Here is a 25,563-nt window from a genome sequence, read left to right as displayed (position 1 = left end):
GAGATAATTTTGCATGCGCATTTTCTCTCATGCACATTCATTGTGGCTATCCTGAAAACCATACTGCCCCCCCCCCCCCCCCCAAGGACAGGTTTGGGAACCCCTGGTATAGCCAGAGGCCAGCTTATTCTGTTTTTGATTAATGCAAAATATATCAGCAAAACTCCTCTGCAACAGAAGAAGGGCATTAGCAACAAATTAGTCAAGGAACCAGAAATGTGAGGCCACCAAGAAATACAAACTTAATATTCATAACAAAAAAAGAAGAAAGCCTTTGCAATACAAATGTCTTTAGTACACAATTTATTGTTAATAAGTCAATCCTGGAAAAAAAAATAGAAGCAAAAATAAAGGAATGAAAATATGTTTTTTTAAATACATAATAAGCCTGGTGCTTGTTAATGAGACAGGATTACAATCTGTCTTATGACTTTGTTAATAAATATAATATGTACAGTATTCCCTAGATAGCCCTTTCAAGATACAGCAGAGAACTTCTGAATTCCTGTGAATCCAGAATAGCTATGCATCATCAAAAACCACATTTCTTTCCCTGGCATCTCTTATGTCACAGGAATTTTCTATTTTAGAGTATATAGGACTAACACATGATTGCCACTAAAGAGTAATTTGTTGCAAGGATCTCATGTGGATGTTTAGAAGTGTGACCTACCAGAGGAAGGCTTCCACCAGGCTGATCTGATCTCAGTTATCCAATCTGAAAACTCCATGTCCCAAATTCATGCAAAATTTGCAGGGATCACAGTCCTAGCTGCTGCTCTATAGCTGTAGGATGAGTCGATGGCTCTGAGCCATCAGGGGTGGGCAACCTCACTCCTGGGTTTGTACACCCTTTTCTCTTCCCAGCCTTGCATTTATGGTTTTTCCTTAAGAAAAGTGGTAACTATGTTCCATGCATGCACTTAAAATCAGGTCTGGCTTAGCCCACCCCTACTGACCCAGAACCAAGTCATCAGCCTTGTTTTCCTCCTTGTCCAATCCAAAGGCTGCAATTTTATAAAGGGCTATTTGCTTTTTATCTTTGGTGTTACATAAAAATAAAATTACATTTTAGCTTTGGCCGTACTTCAGCCTGAAAAGAATTAACTACCTTGCCTCTCCCCTCTCAGGACTGTGTGTAAGTAGCAATCTTAAAGTAGAGCTGGGTTTTCACTGGCCCAGGCTGCATCTGTGTGTGTGCAAATGTCATCATTAGGGAGCACCATCAGAGCCACTATGAACCAATCAGATGCCAACATGCACATTGCCTTTTCTTCTCCCAACACTGCTATGCCTCAGGGCACAGGAGCAACACCAAAGAATGGCAAAAAAATAAGCAACAACCAAATTGCAAGATGTATTCATTCACACAGGAATGGGTGACAGCCTTCGTTCTCACCATGCGTGCTACAGTGTTTCAGAGTGCAGTTTAGTTTAAACCAACTCAGTGTAATTCAGTGTGCCAAGACAGCAACAGTGCACAAAACAGCTTCTAGTTTCTCCACACCTGAAGCTAGCCGATCAGCTTAAATTCTGTTATTTGCTCCTTGGGCAAGGTTCAGCCAATTCTCGTCAGAAATTCCCCGGACCGGCTGGCTCTATTTTTTCGCAGGCCAGACTGATCCAATTCTTTTACCCCCAGTGCACGCAGGGACGAGTAGTTCACTGCTTTTTCTTAAGGAAAAATCAAGCCTTCAACTACAGGTAAAACGAGAATTGGCTCTGCATGTACTACAGAAGTAGAGGCAGCTGGCTAGCCTACTCCATTTGAGATACTCGGTTCTGATTCTGTTCCCAGGGTGCACACACAGAATCACAGTCCCTGCTTTTTGTAGGGAAACCAAAATTACAGCCTCTTGCTGTACTTTACCATTGTTTAATTTGGGCTGTGCTTGTGGCTGGAAGAAATCCCAAACTGCCACGTATGCGCCAGCAAGGGCACAATGAATAGTATTCATAGAAATGACATTGTGCCAGCAGCCCTGCAAAACAGGTACCAAGCAAGCATCCGTCTGTCCACTTCCCACGTCGACCCTTCTTCACCACCATCCCCTCCCCCCCACAAAAAAAAAAAAAAAAAATAGAGATTGAAACTGTCGTGTCTCTGCCGCGGAAAAGATGAACAATTGCTCTTATCCCTGATCCATATTTTACAGAGTATTCTGACAGTTCAGGGCGCGGCAAAAACACAGCAGCATTAAAAGAAAACTCTATCTGGACCAGGCAGGACTTCAAACGTGCATCAGCACTGGCACAACTATACCCACATTTTCGTCTTTGATTCTCATTTTTTCAGATTCTCTAAAGCTGCTCCCCCTGCCCACCAGAGCTGGACATTCAAACCCAGGGCCCAACTGTGACACTTTTGGGTAGATTCAGGGCTTGCTGGAGAAAGCCATGGTCTGGCACTGCCATGGCTGAGTTACAGAGGGAGACCAGTGAGAGGACAAAAATGGAGTTGGATAGGGAGGGGAAGGCCCAGGTGATTGTGAATGGCTGCTCATGGCGCCACAGCCCCCAGCAGAGGCGGGTTAAGCACGTAGAAGGCAAATCAGAAATGACCCCCACATGCACACTGGCATCCGATTGGCTCATGTAAGGCAGGTTATTTCATTTATGACTTTATCACCACTACAAACCAGTTTGGTGGGAGGTGGTCGTTAATGACTTTTTAATCAAACAAGGCACCACCCTAGGCAGTGGAGAGGAAGTTCAGGGAAGCAAGTTAAGGAACTGCTGCCGACTAAACCTCTAATCTAGTGGTTCCCAAACCTATCCTGCTGACCCCACCTCCAGTTGGGAGTATTCAGGATATCCAAAAAGGAATATGCAGAAGGTACTTTCCATATCTTGGGTCTCCAAAGTATGCAAATATAGCTCATACATAGTCACAGTGGCTAGCTTGAAAACCCAATGGCTGCAAGGTCACTAGGACAGGTTTGGGAATCATTGCTCTAATTACAACAGCAAGTCCATGCAGTCACACAAAAACACAGCTTCCATTTTCAAAAAATTTCCATTAGCGCTTTATCGTTCAGCCAGGGTAACAAGAAGGGATGCCATTTTGGGGTATGTGTACAAGGCACGCCATCGAAGACATCGCTGGCACCCAAAATGGACTCCCCTCCACGATAGCTGTGGTAATCCGTTAGTGTCAAGTAAAATCTTAACAGAAAAGACAAGGTGCTCACAAAAAGGCGTCCTGCTTTTATTGATGTATGTTACTTACATACATCTTGGGTTCTGGTGTCACTGAATAGCTAAGACACATGAGTTTATGGCGCTGTCCCTGTATTCCAGCGCAGCGTGCGTGTCCAACAAAATTTGGGGGCAGGGAGCCTGCAAGCTGAAGCCTCTTCAAATGTTCTAGACCAAATCTGTTTATTGCTAATCGGCCTGGAAGACTGTCTGCATGCAAATTTTGCTCAGCCTTTTCACCATGCTCGCAGAGCTCTTCCAGTCTGATAAAAAACCTTTTCACTAGAAACAAATCCTGCTCTGTCGTGCATGCCATTTTGTTCCCTAGAGTCGAATGAAGTTACTGCTTGAGGCCAGCATTATACAAACCGCCTCCCGTACCTCAACGTATTCAGTGGCACCAAAATCTAGTGCGATAAGCAACATACTTCAACGCGTGCAATTCAGATTAGAGCGTCTTCCTGTACTCAGGCTGCTAAGCTGGTTGCATTGCCCATGAAGGTTTTCAAGAGTGCCATCACAGTCCAATTAGCAAGGCGTCGTCAGTTGATTGTATTCCGTGTGTACCCAGGGACTACAGCAGAGTATATGGTACATAACAGTTTTCTTTTAAAGCACATGTAAATGAAAGCAGCTAATTAAATAGATCAAAAACTATTTAAAAAATAAGTATACTGTAAGTCAACAAGTTATTCACATTATTTCATTTTGGGAGGAGGCAAGGGAGTGAGGGCACCTGAAAAAAATAAAAAAGGTTTCACCAAAAGTCATAGTGTCCTTAAAAGCCATAAGTATTGTCGTTAAGATCATAATGCAGAAAATAAATGTGATCTTATTCACTTCTTGCTGCTGATATGAGTGCCTCACTTAAACCAATTGCTCAAACTCTGTCTGCAGGAGACAGACATTTTTTCATGGTCACAAATGTTACCATCTTACAAGAAGTATCTCCCTTACAAAAATACATTTCATTTGGGGATGAGGAGAAGATGCCTCCCTCTTCATGCCACTCCAAGGTTTCCCGCTTGAGAGCTACCAAAACTTGGTACCAATGCTTAGCCAAAACGGCTTGAACAGACGTCAGCCAGGGGCAGCTGTGGCTTTCTGTGAAATGTCTCTAAAGTCTTTCAGAAGTCCCTCAGATGGAGGTGGACTTTTCATTCACTGTCTCTGAATTTAATTTCTTTGTCTTGTACATTCTCGTGCTGCTCCCCCCCTTCTGTTCAATGATCTGCTCTTCGGCTGTAAACCCTACTTGGGGCATACTGATCTTGAATCCACCCGAAGGCCCTTCCTCCTCCATCTCTTGGAAGTAGCCCCTCTTTTCCTGCTCCTGAGACCTTATCTCCAGCACCCCTCTGGATTTGGGGCTCAGCGAGAATTTTGGTAATTTGAACTTGGCTGACTTGTCTTTGCTCTCTGCTTCACTTGGGTCAACAGCTTTGGCCGACGTGGCCTCCTTGCTGGTTCCAGAGGCCAAAGAGATTTCACTATTGTCTACTATGTATTCTCCTTTCGATTTGCTGGTGATAAACCCAAGGGATATCTTAGCTATTCCTGCCTTGCTTTCTCCATCCCCTCCTTTCTCCAGTGTGGCCATTTCAGTTCTTGCAGGTGATGTCACCAGATTTCCTGATGCATCCAACTCTTCACCCTTCTCTACCTTCTTTTTGAAACCAGAGAAAGATATTTTGGGGGATTTAAATTTTGGGGCCTTGACAGCAGTGAAGGTGCTACCAAAAGTTTCATCTTTGGATGCTGGTTCTTCTGTTTTGACCAGGTTTTGGCTCATTTCAGTATCCACTTCTTTGGTCTTGTATGGGGAAGAGAACTCCACATTGGGGAACTTGAGTTTCCCAAGCTTCACTTTGTTATCCTGCAAGGATAAGTTGTGTTCTCCATTGATCTGCGCAGAAGAACTAGAAGGACCAGTGCCATTGACATTTATATCAAGGGATTCTGGTTTGGAAGTAGCAAAACCCAACTTTGGAAATTTCAGCTTTGACAATTTCCCTTTGTCCTCAAGGCTTAATTCTGCATTGCCTTCTTCTCTCAGAGAGACATCAAACTCGCCATTTACTTGGGTCCCTTTTGGCTTGGATCGAGAAATGCCAAATGATGGCTTCATCTTTATCTTTGGCATTTTTAGCTTAACCTCTGATGTGTGCACCTTGCCTTCCATGGAACCAGCTGCAGCATCTACATCAGATTTTAGAAGGCCAAAAGAGGTGTCTGCTTCTTTCTTTTTGGGTTTTGCTAGGACAAAAACTGCTTTCTTCACCTTGGGTACCTTCACTTTTCCTTCTTGGCTTTTGAGTTCATGCTCCGCTTTCATTTGAGCATCCTTAGTCTCCACGTTGAGTTTTGGTGATGAAATATCTAGGTCAACTTCTGGCAAGTCAATTTCAAATTTTGGCAGCTTGACTTTCGATATCTTCCCCACCTCATCACCAGAAAAGTCTCCTTTTTGATGGGCTTTATCAGTCATTTTAACTTTTCCACTTACTGCTATTTCTGCGTCTCCTGACACACCTGATTCAAACTTGGTCCCATCTGCTGCATATTCTGCCTGCATTTTGATCTTAGGGGCTGCTATTTCTATGCCTGGCATTTTGAACTGAGGTGTGTTACCCTCTGGATCCTCCATCTGAAATTCCTTTTTACCCTCCAGGGCGACTGTCATGTCATCATCTGTCTTATCCTTCCATCCTGAAATCTCAATGGCAGGCATTTTTATTCTAGGCATTTTCAGCTTGGTATCCAGCACTCCCAAGCCCACCCCTAGATCTTCAGTACTTGCTGATTGCTCTAACTCCACCTTGGGACCCTTGAACTTTGCATCCACACTATAACCAGCTTTTGCTTGGCCTCTATCCAAAGCTACCTCTCCCTCTCCCCCCTCACCTGCTGAAAACCCAACATCAGGAATTGAAATGTGGGGCAGTTTTAATCTGAATTCTGCTTCATCTGTGACCAGATGGGAAGGCCGAGTACCTGCTTCTACTTCCTTGGTATCTACACTGCTCCTTGAAATTCCAAATGTGGGCATTTTTATTTTAAATTTCCTGCTGTCACCATGAGCTTCTACTTCTTGTGGTTTCATATCTGTTGTTGCTGTGACAGCTTCACCTTCTGTGCCCAACAAGATATCTTCTTCTGTTTTTTCCTTGGAAGAACCAATTTGAAGCCTAGGTATTTTTATTTTAACACCTTTTATTCCCCCTTCAGCACTTGGTGCTTCAAATCTTCCCTCCACTTTGGATGGCATAATGTTCATGATTCCTATCTTGGAGAGACCCAAATCGACGTCTCCTTCCATACCTTTCACTTCAGCACTGGGGCCACCAAATTTAGGCATTTTAATTTTGTGCATCTTAAGTTTGAAACTGGAGTCTTCAATGTCTGGCCCATGCGTTTCAACTTGGTGTGTCTTCATTTGGACATCCGATCTACCAGAATTGCTGCCCAGAGAATAGTCTCTTTCTGTGCCTAGGCTGATGTCCAGTTCTACATCAGGAGCTCTGAGCTTGGGAGTAGATATTTTGGGTAATTCCACTGATGGTAGGGCAAATTTGCTTTCCATCTCCTCCTCTCTAAATCCATGTCCTTCCATTCCAATCTCTCTTTCTGCAAATGGTAAATCTGAATCAGATGTCCTGACTTTAGGCAAAGAAATGTCAAGCTTAGGCATCCTAATTTTGGCTCCCTTTAAAGTTTCTTCTGTATCTTCAGTTCCATACAAAGGCCCTTTAATATCTAACATTACCTTCTGACCTGTGACATTAATGGCAGGGGCTTTAATCTTTTTGCCATTCACTTCCACATTAGCATCCTGGTCCTTATCTTCCAATGTCCCAAACTTTGGCAGTTCCACTTTAGGCATTTTTAATTTTGTTTCTGACTTGCTTAAGCCAATCTCATCTCCAGCCCCAAGCTCCACTGCAGTGTCAGCTTTAGTTTTGGGCAAGCTGATGTCAAGTTCCACTTTTGGGGAAGAAATGTCAATGGATGGCATGTGGGGTATTCTCAAGTCCCCTTGAGGGCCTTTAAACTCTGTAGCAGAAATATCTACTACTGGCTTTGGTACCGAGACTTCACTCCCAATCTGAACACCTGGCACAGAAATCTGTAGTGATGGCATTGTATGGGGTGCAGAAACTTCTAATGCTGGTATTTCAACTTTGCCAGTTTTTCTTGTCCCCTGGGATGTCTCCAGCCCTCCTACTAACCCTACTTTGGCATTAGGCAAAGAAATATCAGTCCCTGAATCAATAATGGCATCTTTCATTCCAAACTTGGGGAATGCAATAGTAGGCATTTTTATTTGAACATCTGGGCCTTGGATGTCCACTCCAGTATCCATTTTTACTTCACCTTCAGAGGCTTTCCCTTTAGGTGAGGGCATTTTAAACTTTGGCATTTTAATGAAGGGTGTCTTAAGTTTTCCATCTGGACTTTCTGCACTCATCTCAGCCTCCATGACTTCTGCTCGGTCTTTCTTTACTGTCACATCAATTGTTGGAATGGCAATACCAGCTTCCACCCTGGGTTTTGAAACATCAACATCTTTCTTTGAAATTCCAAATGAAGGGATCTTAAATTTTGGCATCTTCATTTTAACCTCTTTATCTTTTGTTTTACTATCTGTTAGGCTGATGTCAAGGCCCCCAGATACAATTTCAAGGCTGTCTCCTCTTTTGGCAGATGCACGAGACCCTTCCAGATCTATACCTAGTTCATGCTCCTTGCCCTTAGTCCCAAATCTTGGAAATGAAAACTTTGGCATCTTTAGCTTCACATCTGGAACCTCAATGTTTATTTCAGATGGCCTATCAATGACAGCCCTGGGCAAGTCTGTATTTCCTTCATCAGAGACATCTAACTTGCCCTCTGGCAGGTTAATGTCTACATCAACTTTGGGTGCTGAGATGTCAACTTTGGGAATTTGAACCACTGGGAGTCTTACTTTTGCTTTGGATGAATCTATTTCTATATGGGGCCTTGCCACTTCAATCTTCCCTTTAGGCGCCTTTACCTCTAACTCAAGAGCTGGTTTAGAAATAGCTGCTACACCCCCTATGTCAGCTTCATGCTTGTTTTTTGTCAAAGATATTCCAAACTTTGGCATTTTCAATTTAGACTCTTTTGTCACAGCATCAGTACTGTCTGCTTCTACCTCCACATCCCCTTTCTTTGTTTTACTTCCAGAAATTCCAAATTTCGGGAATGAAAACTTTGCCATTTTGCCTTTGGCTTCAGCGTCACCAGCAAAGCCAAGATTAGTATCTGCTTTCCCCATTAGTTCTGCAGAAACTATGGGAATATGGGCATCAATATCAACATCTGGAACCTTAGGTGCAGACATTTTGACAGAAGGAACCTCAACTGTAGGAAGTTTTAGTTTGGCTTCCAAGCTTGATGCCATATCAGGAGCTTCTATCTCCACTTGAGGAATCATACTGTTTATTTTGGCCTTTAGTTTCTGCTCAGTTTCCATTTCTTTACCAGTGAGCTCCTTTTTTCCTACTGAAATAATTGGTTTAGGTATGGAGATCTTTAGACCCTTGTCAGTCAGATGTGGAAATTCAACATCTGCTCCCTTAAGATCTGCCTCAATATGTGGCATTTTGACATCAACCATAAGCTTTGGAGTTGGCACATCAATTTCAACATCCATATCCTTCCCACTAAACTTTGAAAGAGGTATTTTTGGCATCTTCAATTTGACATCAGTTTCTTCCAAATGAGAAGCAAGGACTTCAGCCTTGGGCTTTGGCAAGTTAAGGTCAACATCAACTTTGGATAGATCAACATCAAGGGAGGGCAATTTGACAGAAGGAAAACTCAACTTTGTTTCAGAGCTGTCTATTTCCATCTTAGGTCCTTTTACATTAGCTTCAACTCTGGGGACTCTTAGGTCAACTTTTGGTTTTCCCACAGAAATTTCCAACTCAGCTTTCGGTGGGGAAATGTACGGTTCAATAGGTTTCATTTCAGGCAAAGAGAGATCCAACTTTGGGACAGACATTTTGCCACCTTTTAGTTCCAGGTCCCTTTCTCCAATTTCCATTTCTAATTTTGGTAATCCAATTTTGGGGGGAGATACTTGGATGTCTAAGTCAGGCTTATCTGCTTTGACCAAAAAATCAACTTTGGGTATTTTCAATTTATAGTCTGAACCTTCAACACCTTCCATTTCAGGTGCTTTAATATCCCTGGCAACTGCAGGTCCTGAAATCTCTAGTTTAGCCTGTGGTAGTTGTACATCTGGCAGTTTTGGGGTAGAAATATCAATTGATGGCATTTTAACTTCAGGAAACTGTAATTGCCCCTTGGTACTAATTTCAGATTCTTCCGCCTTTATATCCACTTTAGGTATGGCCACATCATGCTTGTCTTTTGTCAAAGAGATGCCAAAGGTTGGCAATTTAATCTTACGGCCTTTTGCTTTGATATCAGGGCTTTCAATTTTGCCAACTTTAACTTTGGCCTGGGGAACCTTCATCTCCCCTTCAACATTTGGAGGCAATAAATGGGAATCCACATCACCTTCTTTACCTCTGGCTCCAAATTTTGGGAGCTTTATCTTTGGCATTTTCATAGTCACATCTGGAATTTCAATGCTGGCTTCAGTAGGGTGTCCAACAATATCCTTAGACACTTCACCAGTGACTTCCATCTGTCCCTTTGGGACAGTTATGTCCAAGTCTACTGTAGGTACTGCTATGTTAAGAGAGGGCATTTTGAATCCAGGCTTGTATTTCTCATCCAGGTTATCAGCATGCACCTTGGGCTGGACTAGTGAAACATCCATGTCTCCTTCTGTTTTGTCTTTGGACAAAGAAATTCCAAATTTTGGGGCCTTCATTTTAGGCATTTTTAACTCTACCTCTGGACCTTCCACTTTAACGTCTCCTAAAGCTTGAGGTCGAGGCACATGCAAGTCAACATCGGGCATTTGGGCAGAGACACCAAATGTTGGCATTTTCACTTTAAAACTTTCCTCTTTCAGGCTGGTATCTGGAGTTTCTATGCTTCCTATCATTTCAGCATCCCCTTCAACTTTTGGCAAACTTATGTCAACATCTATTTTTGGGATGTCTATGTCAACAGATGGAAGTTGTATTCCAGGCTTAGACAATCCCTCAAACCCTTCTGCTTCTAAGCCAAAGTCTATTCCAGATCTGCTTTCACCTTCTACTCTTGGTAAAGAAATATCAACTTTGGGAATTTGGGGCATCTTCAGCTTGCCTTCTAGGCCTCCCACTTCAACATCACCTTGAGCGACTGGCAGACCTCCTTTGACCTTAATGTCCAATTTCTTGGGAGATAAGCCAAATTTGGGCAGTTTAACTAAAAGGCCTTCTCCTTGATTAAAGTCATCTGTTGCCTCCACTTCAGCTTTGAAATCCACACTTCTGCCATCAATCTTAGGTTTCAGTACAGTGACCTCAGACTTCCCTGGTATCAGTGACATATCGAGTTCCACTTCAGGGGGCTTGAAATTTATGTCCTTTTGAATTTCTATACCTGCCTCAGGAACAGAGATTTCAACTTCTTTCTTCGCCAGCATCACATCCACTTTGGGCTTCTTGGTTCTTGGAAACAATATTCCAAATTTTGGAGTTTTAACTTTAGCCTTTCCTTCAGAAACTTGCATTTCCATGTTACTTCGTGGGGGTGCCACATCTATCTGGCTACTAGGCTCCTGGATTCCCACATTAAGGCTTTTCACAGCTGCCGCCTCCTTCACTCTCAGCCTCGGTAATTTCAACTTCCTATGTTTCTTTTCTGTAGGGGAGCGATCCTCCAAGGCATCTGGACCTTTCATGGTAACTCCAGCTCCCACCTCACCTTTGGCCTTCATGAGCCCAGGGAACCTCGGTAGAGCAAATTCAACATCAACTGGTGGAATCTCCATCATGCCAGGCGAGATCTCCACATCCAAGTTTCCCCCATCTTCAAAAGTCCCTTCTCCTGACACATCTGCAGGGCTTTTCACTTTCTTCTTTTTCACAGGCATGAGACTTTGGACAGTCTGAAAACAGATGAAAAGACTATCTTAGCCTGGCCAGTATCAAAGATATACAATATGAAGCAAGTGATTTATGATATCTGTATCCCTTAAGGTAACACCCATCCCAATAAAAGCAAAAGTAGTCCAAGTGCCTATAAGTAAAGAATCACTTGAGCTAAAGGATTACAAATTATCCCTATCAAATGAAAAGCAGGTTGTTAATACAAACAAAAAACACACTTTGAAATGTCTGTATGCCAATGCCAGAAGTCTAAGAAGATGGGAGAGTTAGAGTGTATAGCAGTAAAAGATGAGATTCACATAATTGGCATCTCAGAGACCTGATGGAAAGAGGATAACCAATGGGACAGTGCTATATCAGGGTACAAATTTTATCGCAATGGTAGGGAGGATCAACGTGGTGAGAGTGGAGCTTTATGTCCGGAACGGCATAGAGTCCAACAGGATAAAGATCATACAAGAGACTAAATGCACAGTAGAATCTATATGGGTAGAAATCCCGTGTGTGTTGGGTAAGAGTATAGTGATAGGAGTATACTACCGTCCACCTGGACAAAATGATGAGATGGACGATGAAATGCTAAGATAAATCAGGGAAGCTAACTAATTTGGCGGTGCAGTAATATGATGAATCTAAGTTAGCATTTGATGTTTTTATTTTTATTTTGTTTATCTGTGTTTATTTCTGTTTATCACTATTTATATTGTTTATCACTGTTCTATGTTTTATGTAAAGGATATGCCCTTTTGTGGCCTCCTCATTTTGTTCCATGTAAACCAGTACGATGTGTAAACGGCTATCGGTATATAAAAATGTTAAAGAAATAAAAATAAATAAATAATAATGGGAGATTTCAATCACCAAACACACAAATTCTCTTAATAGGAAATCCCACGATTGAAATGAACTATATAGAAACACGTGGTATTTAGAAATTTTAAACAATCACAATGCTGTAGAACTTTATCATGTATGTTTAAGGACCATCATACCACCCACAGTGCTCACAAGTCAAACTTGCATCTCATGCACTTTCACAGGGTCACATTTAATCAATTGGTCCAGATGGAAAGCATCAAAGTTCAATTTTGTATACTTTTTTTAGTTTTTTACTATATATTTAAAAAAGACGACTTCCCTTGTTTCTGGGTTATCGGGGTTGCTCATCCCGTAGCTGTCGGGGTAACTTGTCCTTTCGCGCGAGTTTCGCCACACAAGCTGCTTCAGAGACATCCGTATTCAAACTCTCCTGATCCAAGTTACCCCGACAGCTACGGGATGAGCAACCCCGATAACCCAGAAACAAGGGAAGTCGTCTTTTTTAAATATATAGTAAAAAACTAAAAAAAGTATACAAAATTGAACTTTGATGCTTTCCATCTGGACCAATTGATTAAATGTGACCCTGTGAAAGTGCATGAGATGCAAGTTTGACTTGTGAGCACTGTGGGTGGTATGATGGTCCTTAAACATACATGATAAAGTTCTACAGCGTTGTGATTGTTTAAAATTTCTAAATACCACGTGTTTCTATATAGATTTCAATCACCCCAATATTGACTGGGTAAATGTAACATCAGGACATGCTAGAAATATAAAGTTCCTGGATGGAATAAACGACCACTTCATGGAGCAATTGGTATAGGAACCAATGAGAGAGGGAGCTATTTTAGATCTAAGTCTTAGTGGAACACAGGATTTGGTGGCAGTCTTAGTGGAACACAGATACATGATCAAATTTGATCTAATGACTGGAAAGGGAAGAATATGTAAATCTACAGCTCTAACACTATATTTTTAAAAGGGAAACTTTGATAAAATGAGGAAAATAGAAAAAAAAATTAAAGGTGCAGCTGCAAAGGTTAAACGTGTACAACAGTGTATTGACCTATGGTGAGACCGCACCTTGAATACTGTGTGCAATTCTGGTCATCACATCTCAAAAAGGATATAGCTGCGCTGGAAAAAATGCAGAGAAGGGTGACCAAAATGATAAGGGGCATGGAATGGCTGCCCTATGAGGAAAGGCTAAAGAAGTTAGTGCTGTTCAGTTTGGAGAAGAGACGGCTGATGGGGGATATGATAGAGGTCTACAAAATCATGAAAGCTCTTCAAAAAGTTAATGTAAATTGGTTATTTAATCTCTCAGATAACAGAAGGACCAGGGGGCACGCCATGAAGTTAGCAAGTAGCTCATTTAAAACAAATCAAAGACAATTCTTTTTCACTCAATGCATAGTTAAGCACTGGAATTCATTGCCAGAGGATGTGGTTACAGCAGTTAGTGTAACTGAGTTTAAAAATGGTTGGGATAATTTCCTAGATTAAAAAATCCATAAACTGCTATTATGGTAATTAAAAAGCAATAGTAGCTTGTGATCTATCTAATGTTTGGGACCTTCCTAGGTACTTGTGACTTGGATTGGCCACTATTGGAAACCAGATACTGGGCTTGATGGACCCTTGGTCTGACCCAGTATGGCATTTTCTTATGTTCTTATAGACACTGTTTAAAAATACCATCTTAGAAGTGAAGTCCCGATGTATTCCACCCATTAAGAATGGTGGAAGGAAGGCAAAACTATTACTGGCATGGTAAAAAGGTGATGTGAAAGAGAGGCTATTTTGGCCAAAAAAATCCTTCAAAAATTGCAATAAGAATCTAGCTGAAGAAAATAGGAAAAAGCATAAGCATTGTCAAGTTAAATGTAAAACATCGATAAGACAGGCTAAGAGAGAATTTGAAATGAAGGTGGCCATAGAGGAAATAACTCATAATAAAAACTTTTTAAAATATATCAGAAGCAGGAAACCTGCGAGGGAGTTGGTTGGACCTTTAGATGACCGCGGAGCTAAAGAGGTTCTTAGGGAAGATAAGGCCATTACAGAAAGAGTAAATTAATTCTTTGCTTCTGTGTTTACTAAAGAGGATGCTGGGGAGATACTGGCTCCGGAGATGTTTTCCAAGGGTGATGAGTCAGATGAACTGAATCAAATCACTGTGAACCTTGAAGATATAGTAGGCCAGATTGACAAATTAAAGAGTAGCAAACACCTGGACCAGATGGTATACACCCCAGGGTTCTGAGGGAACTAAAAAATGAAATTTCAGATGTATTAGTTAAAATCTGTGACCTATCATTGAAGTCATCCATTGTACCTGAAGCCTAGAGGGTTGCCAATGTAACTACAATGTTTAAAAAGAGCTCCAGGGGTGATCCAGGAAACTATAGACCGGTGAGTCTGACTTCAGTGCTGGGAAAAATTGTGGAAACTATTCTAAAGATCAAAATCACAGAGCATATAGAAAGACATGGGTTAATGGAACAGTTGGCATGGATTTACCCAAGGGAAGTCTTGCCTCACACATCTTCATTTTTTCTAAGGGGTTGATAAACATGTGAATAAAAGGTGAACCGGTAGATGTAGTATATTTGGATTTTCAGAAGGGATTTGACAAAATCATTAGAGGCTTCTAAGAAAACAAAAAAGGCATGGGATAGCAGGCGATGTCCTTTCGTGGATTACAAACTGGTTAAAAAGACAGGAAACAGAGTAGGATTAAATGGTCAATTTTCCCAGTGGAAAAGGATAAACAGTGGAGTGCCTCAGGGATCTGTACTTGGACCGGTGCTTTTCAATATATTTATAAATGATCTGGAAAGGGATACGACAAATGAGGTAATCAAATTTGCAGATGATACAAAATTATTCAGAGTAGTTAAATCACAAGCGAATTGTGATAAATTGTAAGAGGACCTTGCAAGACTGGAAGATTGGGCATCCAAATGGCAGATGAAATTTAATGTGGACAAGTGCAAGGTGTTGCATATAGGGAAAAATAACACAATGTTAGGTTCCATTTTAGGAGTTACCACCCAGGAATAATACATTGAATTAGTCAGCTCAGTGTGCTGTGGCAGTCAAAAAAAGCAAACAATGTTAGGAATTATTAGGAAGGTAAATAAAATGGAAAAAGTCTTAATGCATTTCTATCGATCCATGGTGAAACCACACCTTGAGTATTGTGTAGAGTTCTGGTCGCCACATCTCAAAAAAGATATAGTTGCACTAGAGAATATACAGAGAAGGGCATGCAAAATGATAAAAGGGATGGAACAGCTCCCCTATGAGGAAAGGATAAAGAGGTTAGGGCTGTTCAGCTTGGAGAAATCTGTTATTTACTCTTTCGGGTAATAGAAGGACTAGGGGCACTCCATGAAGTTAGCAAGTAGCACATTTAAGACTAATCAGAGAAAGTTCTTTTTCACTCAATGCACAATTAAACTCTGGAATATGTTGCCAGAGGATTTGTTTAGGGCAGTTAGTGTAGCTGAGTTTAAAAAAAGGTTTGGATAAGTTCTTGGAGAAGTCCATTAACTGCTATTAATCAAGTTGACTTAGGGAATAGCCACTGCTGTTACTGGCTGCAGTGGTTTGGGATCTACTTAGTGTTTAGGTACTTGCCAGGAATTTATAACCTGGATTGTCCAGGATGCTGGGCTTGATGGCACCTTAGTCTGACTCAGTATGGCAACTTATCTTATTCCAAAAGCAATTAAGAATGAAAAAAACAAAAAAAAGATCTTGATTATATAAGTTTTCACCCCCTATCATAGCAAACCCAAATTAGCTGCTATTCAAAAGCTTGGGTTAACAAGGCCATAATATTTTAAACAGAGCCCACTTGTGTTCAGTCACAGTAGTTGATCTGATTTGAATGCTCCTGGATGAAGAATCCACCTGTTTGTTGTACGATGTTAATCTGAAGCAAAACACAGCAAATAAGGAGCTGCTGATAACTTTTATTCAAAACATACAGATTGGGGGAGGAGGCTGTAAGAGACGTTCAGCGTCTTTGAATATCCCTTGGGGACCTGTCAGATCCATCATTGTAAAGGGGAAACAGTTTGGCACCACCAAGATACTGCCACAATTAGGTCAGCCCTCCATAGGTTGGTCACTGTGAGGCCTAAGATACTCTGGCTGAGACTGGGGAAAGTGCTGAGTATTCAACAATTTCAAATAATTACTCCACAAACGTGGCCTGTGTGGGAGGCTGCTGAAGAAAGGCCACAGCACGTCACCTGCTACCATCATCCCCTACAGTAACACACGGCGGCGGCAGCGTTATGTCGTGAGGCTGCTTTGCAGCAGCCGGGGGGGGACAGGAAAGATGGATGGTGCAAAGAACAGGCAGATCCTGGTGGAAAACCTGTTCCAGTCTGCCATAGCTCTAGGACCAGGGAGAAGATTTACCTTTCTGCAGGTGGATTTGGTATCTCTAAAGCACAAAGCAAAAAGCAACAGCGAAGTGGCTCAGCATGAAGAAAGCGAATGTCCTTGAGTGGCCCAGATCAAAATCCAACGGAAAACCCGAGGCAAGTCTTGATCCCCAGCTTCAGGTCTTCTGCCAAGAAATATGGGCAAAAGAAACATACTGTGCCACTGGGTAAAGTTGCTAGACGCTTATCCTAAATGACTCATGGCTGTTTCTGCTTTAAAAATGGGCTTCCACTAAATACTGAGTCAAGGAATGTGAAGACTTATGCAATCAAAACTTTTTGGTGTTTTATTCCTAATTACGTATGGGTTATTTCTACAGTCTTTCAAGATGAAAGAGCAGAGTATGTTCTGTAGATCAGTGAAACTCCTACTTTAATTCATTTAGATTCATATTTTCTAGACAGCAAAATGTGAAAAATGCACAAAGAGTGGGAAGACAGATAGATACAAAAACCAGGCAATAGGTGAATCATATGAAGTGCTCAACAAACAGGCGAATGAGAGAAACGAGCCCTAATGTAAATGATAAAGTATCTATTAAAAAAAATCAATCTTTATTAGCTATTATTTTGAAACAAAATAAATGAGCACTTTTATATTGATAAATATGGTAGCAAAGATCAACCTTACATATATCATTATATAAAATAAACATAAACCAGTCCCTACCTGTACAAATCTTGTTCAGTAAATGCCAGCTCAATGTTATAAAATAAGTATTTACATGTAGAAAACATCAATTGATTATCAATATACAATGCATTGCAGCATAATCCATGACAGTATAAAACTGTTTATAATTAAAAATTAAACATACAGAATGCTAATCATAAACAACACTACTCAAAAAATCTTCAAGACCAAATGTCTGATGCAAGAAATGTATATAAACTAGATGTGGAACTGTAACAGTGTGGTGTTCCTCCTGGGTATGGTGTCAACTGCCCTGACAAGGCCCTTCTTTCGCCAGTAGCCTGGAACCCCTGACATAAAGACCACCCGAAATTCTTTTATGGGCTCCTCACGTAAAAAAGGGGAAGAGTCAAGAATATACCCAAACTTTAAACCTCGACTGGCTTGTTACGCAGTCAAAATGTAAATGTGAAAAACTCAAACCCCACTATGAAAAAAAAGCAGCATTTGCTAATTGTGGCGTCGATGTCCGTGGGAGAGGCCTTCACAAGTGTACTAGTGTCATGGGCTAATGAACTCAAAAGACTCGTTCTGAGTTCCCGCTGGCTTGAGTGAAATCCGGGAGGAAGGTATGGCTGTGGACGGTATTTAAGTAATTCCAATCAAAATTTCAGTCGTGCAGCCGCCTGATAGGGAGGCGCTCCCATGCATACAAATTTGTTTTTTTCTTGCCAAGTCAAGTACTTTATTTCTGGCCGTCACAAACAAATACTCAGGGCTTTTGAGTTTGTTAGCCCATGACACTAGTACACTTGTGAAGGCCTCTCCCACGGACATGGACTCCACAATTAGCAAATGCTGCTTTTTTTTTCATAGTGGGGTTTGAGTTTTTCAAATTTACATTTTGACTACGTAACAAGCCAGTCTAGGTTTAAAGTTTGGGTATATTCTTGGCTCCTCCCCTTTTTTACGTGAGGAGCCCATGAAAGATTTCTGGGTGATCTTTGTGCTGCCATGCATTGTATATTGGTATCATTGATAATCAGCTGAGGTTTTCTACTTGTAAACACTTATTTTATAACAGAGCTGGCATTTACTAAATAAGATTTGTATAGGCAGGGACTGGTTTATGTTTATTTTATATAAGGATATATGTAAAGTTGACCTTTTATACCATATTTAGCAATATAAAAGTGCTTATTTATTTTGTTTCAGAATAAAGATTGATTTTTAATAGATACTTTATCATTTATATTAGTGCTCTTTTCTCTCATTCCTATGTTCAGTCTGTGCTATAGTGGGGCTGTGTGCACGTTTGTATATAGGATTTTGGCCTCCAATGCTACTGCTCTAGTTTAGTATTTATGATTTTTAACAAAGCACAAACACCCCCCCCCCCCCCAAAAAAAAACATACAAATTCAGCTCTTCGTGACAAATTTGCAAAAAAAAAAAAAAAAAATCGGAAGTACCATCTTTGGCATCTTGGCCTTGGGTCCTTTAAGTTCAAAGCCCCCAGCCCCAGGTGAGACACTGACATGCGAGGCTTCGACTGTCCTCTTGAGGCAGAAGGAGACCTTGTGAGCTTCGGCACACTGCAGCAGCCTCAACGCATCCTCGCACTTCACGTTCTCAAAGTAGACCTTGGCACTCAGCAGCTGATCCCCTGGAACGGCAAGAGAGAGGCTGAGCGGCAGAGGCCTTCCAGCTTTCACATCCTCACTGCACTGCGTGACTCCGAGGAGGGCATGGGGCCACTTCTGGAGTGGAAAGTCTAACAGTTTCAGTGCTTGAAGTGTATGAGCGTTTCCCAAGGGAAGCGGGATAAAAAGAGAACAGTATAAATCATTGTTTCCCCTCCCCACAGAAACACGGGGGAGGATAAAATGCTTTTTCAGAGGTTACAAAGAATCAGTGGGGAGCAGACGCAAGATTTGAACTCAAGGATTTCAACATTCATTGCTCAGAACTGTCGGCTACCTGACCCCTTAGAGAAGGGGTCAGGTAGCCGATGCCCTTAAATATAAACTTGGTTTGGGTTTTTTTCAAATTATACTTCTGGCCCAGCAGTTTCCTCCTGCTTGTTTTGAGCTTGCAGCTCAATCAGAACTAGCCTCACTTTTAAAAAACATTCCCTAGCCCAGGCACTGCAGTGACGATCCCTGACGGGGAGTCAAACTGCGATTCTCTCTGGTATCTGGCGAAGTGGATTCTTGTCTCTGACAGCTCACGCCAGGATTCTCTCAATACTTTTATCAGTTACTTTGTAAAATGTTACAAGCTTCACTGTCTTTTTTGCTGCTGCAGACTAATACAGTTACTCCTCTCGAAGTTTTCGTCACTCTGGAACCCCAGTACCTGTACACCCTACTTCTGTCATGGTTTTGCCTACCATGCAGCCTCACTGTGCCCTGCTTCTACCTGCAATGATGCCTCCTCACCAGCAGAGGCCTCCAGTGAGCTCTGTTTCCAGCTATCCAAGCCACCTTCTCACTTATCTGAGGCAGCAGTTCCTGCTCTACTTAAACCAGCCTATCCAGTCCATCAATGGCTCTTCACGGTGTCACCCTTGGCTCTCTGATCTGCCACGCTTACCTTGTTCCTTGTCTTGGGGCCTCTAGGCCAGCTGTTGCCTTGTACCTTGCTCTGTGGCTTACTCAGGCCTTTACTTGCCTTGTAGCCTCTGGGCCTCCTCTCACCTTGTCCCTTGCGAGGAGGCCTATCCAGGCCTCCTCTTGCTAGTGGCCTTTGGGTCTTATGCTGCCTTCAGGCCTCAGTGTTCTCTGTTGTCTTGGTCTAGTCCTGTCCTGTCCTACCCAGTCCAGTTCCTAATATCCAGTCCCAGTCCCCGCTCAGTATCCTGCCCAGCCTGTATCTATATCCAATCCTAGCATGTGCCCAGCCTTCAGTTCCAGCTTGTGTTTGTCTAGCCTGTCCAGCCTACTCCAGTATCCAGTCCTCAGCTTCCAGCCTGTCTCTGCCACAACATCCAGCCTGTGCTTGATTTGTTACTGCCTTGTCCAGCCTGACTTACCTTCAACCATGATGTTCTGCTGAAAAAGTCAAGCCCTACTGGCCCCCATAACCCAAGGGCTCAAGCTGTGGGGAGGGGGCTTGCTAGGCAGAAGATAAACCCCAGTCCAGCCCTGCTCCTGAGGGGGTGTTTCCCGACTCCAGCCAGCATGACAAGTTTCAGCCAGGAAGAGTCACCATTGAGCAATGGCTGGGACTCCCTCCCCTCAGAGACCATGAGCACGGTTTCTGCAGCATCCCAAACCCGGCCAGGCTGGGAATCAAACCCAGGTCTTTACTCTGCTATTAGAGCAACAGCTGACTTACCATTAACCCTTTCTCTGCGTCTTCTACCACCGTCATTAAAAACAGCCAGAATATGACCTTTGCTAAAAAAGAATTCCCTCGATCCTCTTGATTTAAAATCTTATTGGTCTATTGCAAACTTGCCTTTTGTCAGTAAAGTCATAGAAGAGGTTGTGAATTCCTAGGTCCAGAATTTTTTCGGAGGCTTCAAATGTTTTTCATATAGGTTTCGGGTCAGGTTATAGCATGGAATCAGCCCTTGAGCATTCTTAAATGAAATTAGAGTCAAACCAGACAATGGCTATGGTGCCTTGCTTGTCTGCATTGACATGAGTACAACCTTTGATCTGGTGGATCATAATTTATTGTCCCAACTTGCCTTTGCTGATACTGTTTTTACAACGGATAGTCTTTTCAAGTTGGCTGGGACAAAGGAATAAGGCCTTTATCTTGTGGTCTCCACAAGGATCTGTGTTTGGCACCATTCCTCTTCAATTTGTTCCTTGCGCCACTGGCTAATCTAATTAAAAATTTAGGATATAGTACATTGTTTCAAACAGATGAAATACAGGTTGTTGCTTATGGAAAAGTGGGATCTATAGAAAGTTTAAGGAATTTGGATAAATGTTTGGACTGTTTCACTGATTGGCTCATCTCCCATAAATAAAAAATTAATCCGAGTAAGTCAGAGGTGCTTTGGATTATCCGTAGATGCAATTCTTTGGAACATCCTCCATAGATGAACTGGGTCATAATTCCATTAAAAGAGAGTGTCTCTTTTAGCTACTTGCATTAATGCAAAGTTAGCAATGACTCCACAACTGTCTTTGATAATGAGGGCTTGTTTTTATTTCCTTCACGTTATCCATCAATTAAGACCTTTTCTTGCTGAATGCGATCTGAAGACATCAGTTCATGCCTTAATTTTTTCCAAGATTTGATTATTGTACTCTTGCATATACCTAGGTTTGCCAGTTAGTCCAATGAAACATTTTCAGCTAGTTCAGAATGCACTGGATGGAGCGATATGAAATTTTCAAAAATGTGTTCATGTGGCTTCTGCACTGGAAGAGCTTCATAGACTTCCAACTCACCCTTGCGGTAACTTCAAACTGTTATGTATGAGTTTTAAACTACTGCGCAGGAATCAACCATGTTCTCTTGCCTCTTTGCTAAGCTACTATTCCCCGACTAGAGCATGACTCTTATCTCAGCAATGGCCTTTTGACAGCTCCTTTTTATATTAAACTAGAAGGGACAAGACGCTCTTCCTTTGCTTACCAGACTCCATTGCTGTGAAGTCTGTTGCCATCCGATATTCGATCGGAACCAAACTATTCTAAATTCTGCAAAACAAAGCATGGCTTTTTAAGTAGTATATGTTAATTGCTAATATCATAGTTCTTAATTTTTTTCTATTTTGTTTGGGTGAATTTTTAATTGCATTTATTTTATTGTTAAACCGCTTTGATTTTGAAAGACAATATATCAAATTTAATAAAACTAAAGCATACTACTTAAAGACCTATGCACTAAAAGTTGTTTTTGCAGGACATCTGGTAAAAATTTAGAGGGTAATTTTGTAATGGCCCGCACTGGGGTAAATTCAGACAGGTCTGCGGGTAAAATGTATGTGCAACTTTCCCCCTCAAAACCGATCTGACCAGAAAAGTACCAGCACATCTGTTGATTTGTGCACTCAAGGCTTGATTTTGCAAAGCATTTATACAGTTAAAATTGGGTTTTACACGTGTCAATGCCCAATGTAAGCGGGCTTTTGAACATTACCAAGATTTATGGAGGGACCTTCGTACTCAGTTTTTATTTTATTTTACCCGGGGAATTTTAGCAGTGTTGGTTATAACAAGAACAAAAAGACAGGAGAAATCAGTGGAAAGAACAGACTCCTCATTTCTCAAGGTAAATATTATTTTTGTTCTTGTTGCATTCAACACTGATAAATTCCTGGGAAAATCAAGGTCCCTAAATATTTGCCATTGAATTGTCCATGGGTTTTAGCCATCTTAAGTGCACCTTATGCCGGTACATGGCTTTTGAAAATTCCCCTCGTAAATTTTTCAGTGGAAAAATATGCGCCTACTTTGAAAAGGCAGAAGCCTGGATGTAACTGCAAGCCCCGCCCACCCGAACATCTTTTCATCACACTGCTGGTAAAGCTATGCCTACACAGGCCCTATCCGCGTCTCTTTTGTAAAAGCCCATATCCACAGGTAAAGCGCACTTTTACTAGGTCACCCACAGAAATGGCTTTGAACATGCACATGCACGGCGGAACACCACTTAACGTGGTATGTAATAAGTTTTACTGATGGCACGGCAAATGTTTCCACGCTAGTGTGGCCACAACACAAACTTGCACTGTAATGAGAAAAACAAAATAAAAAGCTATGCCGTGCACACTAGCTACCTGCCAAAATCCCCTGTCCTAACGGGCCCACAGTGAAAGAACCTCTCCCCTAGAACCCACCAAATCAAAACTGCCTCCTTCCCCCAGGGCATAGCAGAACAGCCCCCTTCACCCTACAGAAATGTCTTTCCCTCCTCCCCTGGGTGAACTTTCTCCTCCAGAGGCATCCCCCCTGCCAGAGCACTCCTCCCCACCCCACCTCCAAAACCAGGCCTTTTACCATACAGAGGGCAAGGACTTCACAGCCCTCCTGCCTGCACTGCAGCTGCTCCCAAATGACACCACTAGGAGGCGCTTCATCATAGAAGGTGAAACAGCTCCCGCAGACATCATTCAGTGGCAGATGCCATATGGGCAGGTAGGCACCAATGTCCCCAGAGAGGTATACGAGGGGCAGGGTGGTATTTGCTGCTACGCCCCAGGAATGGGAGGGTGTGCTTCTAGGGGGCAGGGTTCTGGAATAAAAGGAAATCCCCCATGCTAACCTCTCCTTTCGCTTTGCGCTGCTTAGAGGGGATTTTGCTATTGTGCAAAGTATAGACTTTTTTTTTAATTACCATGCATGCCAGTAATGAGGCCATGCTAGCAAAAATGTTACATACAATAGGTAAAACAAAAACTTTATTACTACAGTAAATAGTTCTCTGCCACACACATTAAAATATTTATCATTTCGCATGCTAAAAAATGTTTGGCTTTTATGCTAAAAAATGTATGGCTGTTTTACAACGATTTCTCACACCCTGCAGTGTTTCCGACGTGTTGATGGACTTTGCCGACAATTTGTTCACCTTGCTGAAGTTCAGAGGCCAGGGAGCTGCCCCATCCCGAAAAAAACACACAAAAAAAAACAAAAAAAAACAAAACACAGTGCATGGCATAAAATTAATAATATTTGCTTAAAATAAAAAAGGGCAACTGAATCCAGTCACCTACCTTCCTGCAGGCTCAGAGATTTGGCAGCAAGTGAATCCTTGGATAAGTCTTTAATATAAATCCCTTCTCTTCCTCCACCAGCAACATTGATCCCACCGATTCCAGATTCTGCCTCTGTCTCCACAATGATCTCCACCAGTTCAGCTTTCTTCATTTCCTTCTAAGGGGTTTCAGAACAAAAACATAGAGAGCAGGTTACCCTCTGAATGGGCAGCTCGAGAGTCAGCCTTGGGCTACATCATACAATTCAGGTTAGTTACTAAGAAGACCTTTCCGTGAAGGTGGTCAAGTAATAGAACACGTTATGCGGCGAGGCGATGGCCTTTCAGTCACTGGAGGTTTTTAAGAGCAGGCTAGAGACTCGTCAGTCTAAGATGGTACAGGTAGAGCAGATCCTGCCTGCAGCCAGGCAGGACGGACAACATCAGGTGAGTCAAATATACAGTCCGCGGCCATGTCCGGCCCGCCAAATTAATTCAACTGCAGGACCTCATCCAACTCATTGCTGCTTCCAGCCCAAAGCAATGACAGGCAACCCAATCCAGCTCTGGCAAGGCCTCAGTACCTGCCTTCCTGCCACCATGCAAGCGAGCCCAGGGCACTCGTGCTGATCCGATGACGTTATCCTGTCAGCACCAGAATGAGGGGGCCACACCACGCTGCGGTGGAGGGAGGTGATGTAGACCCCCAGCGGAGCCAAGACAATCCATGTGGGTGGGGGTTTCCGCAGGCTGCCCTGGGATTTAGATGCAGCCAACAATTACCTCCACTGGTCATAATGCTGGAGGGGGGAACTTCCCCCTCGTCAATGCTGCTGCGACAATGGAGGGGGGTTTCTGCTCTCCCCCACCCCAGACAATCAGCCCACTTCAAGTATATTTTTAGCCAATCTGGCCAGTCACCAAAATGAGTTTCACATCCTAGACTGGATGACCCCTGAAGTCCCTTCCAATCCCATCTTATCTCATTAGGACTCTTCCATCCCTTTGTGACAATGCTAAGATGTATTTTTACAGCACTACTAGATGTACACAGCACTGTACAATGGCTTCCTATGACCTTCAAACTTCTTCCCAGCCCTTCCGCTAGAAACACTGGAAGAGGCTAATATTCTGAATGAAAATAGGGAATCACCATATATTCACATCCTAATCAGGTCAGAAAGCTACAAACAGCATGGTTTTATCCAAATTTGTATCTATCTACGCACTCAGACACAAATAGAGAGAGAGATGTGCTTATAGGTATAGTCCACACAATCTCATTAATACGAGGCACATCCACATCCTTCACTAATGTGGACACTTCTGGAGATGAGTGTAACAGTAGGAGCATGTATCTGTTGATGGCCCCACAGGAAGGGTCCTTTCTGGTAAGATAAGTGGTCAAAGCCTCACTAGGGGCAGCAGGAAAGGAGATGGTAGGGAGAAAAAGCAGGGCTCACGCTCCCCAAGTGAAGAGGAAGGAGAATGGTTCCTTCTTCTCTGTTGGACACTGATCAGAGGTTTTCCTGTTTGATACCAGAGCGCTGGTGTGAGATTCAAATGGAAAAACTCCTTGGGGGTGGGAGGAGAAAGAGAGAGTGAACTACAACAACGAGATCTAGTTTTTGGGATTTGCTGGGTCACTGTCAGAGACAGAAAGCTGGGCTTGAAGGACCTCAGTCTGACCCAGCATGGCATTTCTTATGTTCTTAGAGAGGATCCAGGAAGAGACCATGGTTGGG

At 42.4% G+C, this 25,563-nt stretch overlaps 1 protein-coding gene and 1 long non-coding RNA gene across 5 annotated transcripts in view; one reads left to right on the top strand and one right to left on the bottom strand.

Moving 5' to 3' along the window:
• Window positions 1-25,563, top strand: part of LOC115073337 — a 43,335-nt gene that overhangs the window by 5,624 nt on the left and 12,148 nt on the right. The gene's annotated exons all lie outside the window — the stretch shown is intronic.
• PRX (periaxin) overlaps window positions 287-25,563 on the bottom strand; it is a 48,544-nt gene continuing 23,267 nt past the window's right edge. For 3 of the 4 annotated variants that reach the window (XM_029571668.1, XM_029571670.1, XM_029571669.1), the window contains exons 4-6: window positions 23,838-23,997; window positions 18,628-18,821; window positions 287-11,236 (exon numbers count right to left, since the gene is read on the bottom strand). In XM_029571668.1, the coding sequence (XP_029427528.1) occupies window positions 4,337-11,236; window positions 18,628-18,821; window positions 23,838-23,997 (7,254 nt within the window). In that variant the 3' untranslated portion in view covers window positions 287-4,336. Of the gene's footprint in view, window positions 11,237-18,627; window positions 18,822-23,837; window positions 23,998-25,563 lie in introns of those variants that run through there. The other variant, XM_029571671.1, reaches the window with a different exon arrangement.

Source organism: Rhinatrema bivittatum, chromosome 11 (assembly GCF_901001135.1).
Source record: "Rhinatrema bivittatum chromosome 11, aRhiBiv1.1, whole genome shotgun sequence".
NCBI lineage: Eukaryota > Metazoa > Chordata > Amphibia > Gymnophiona > Rhinatrematidae > Rhinatrema > Rhinatrema bivittatum.
Note: the sequence above shows the minus strand (reverse complement) of the source record. Positions and strands in the feature narration are given on the sequence as shown.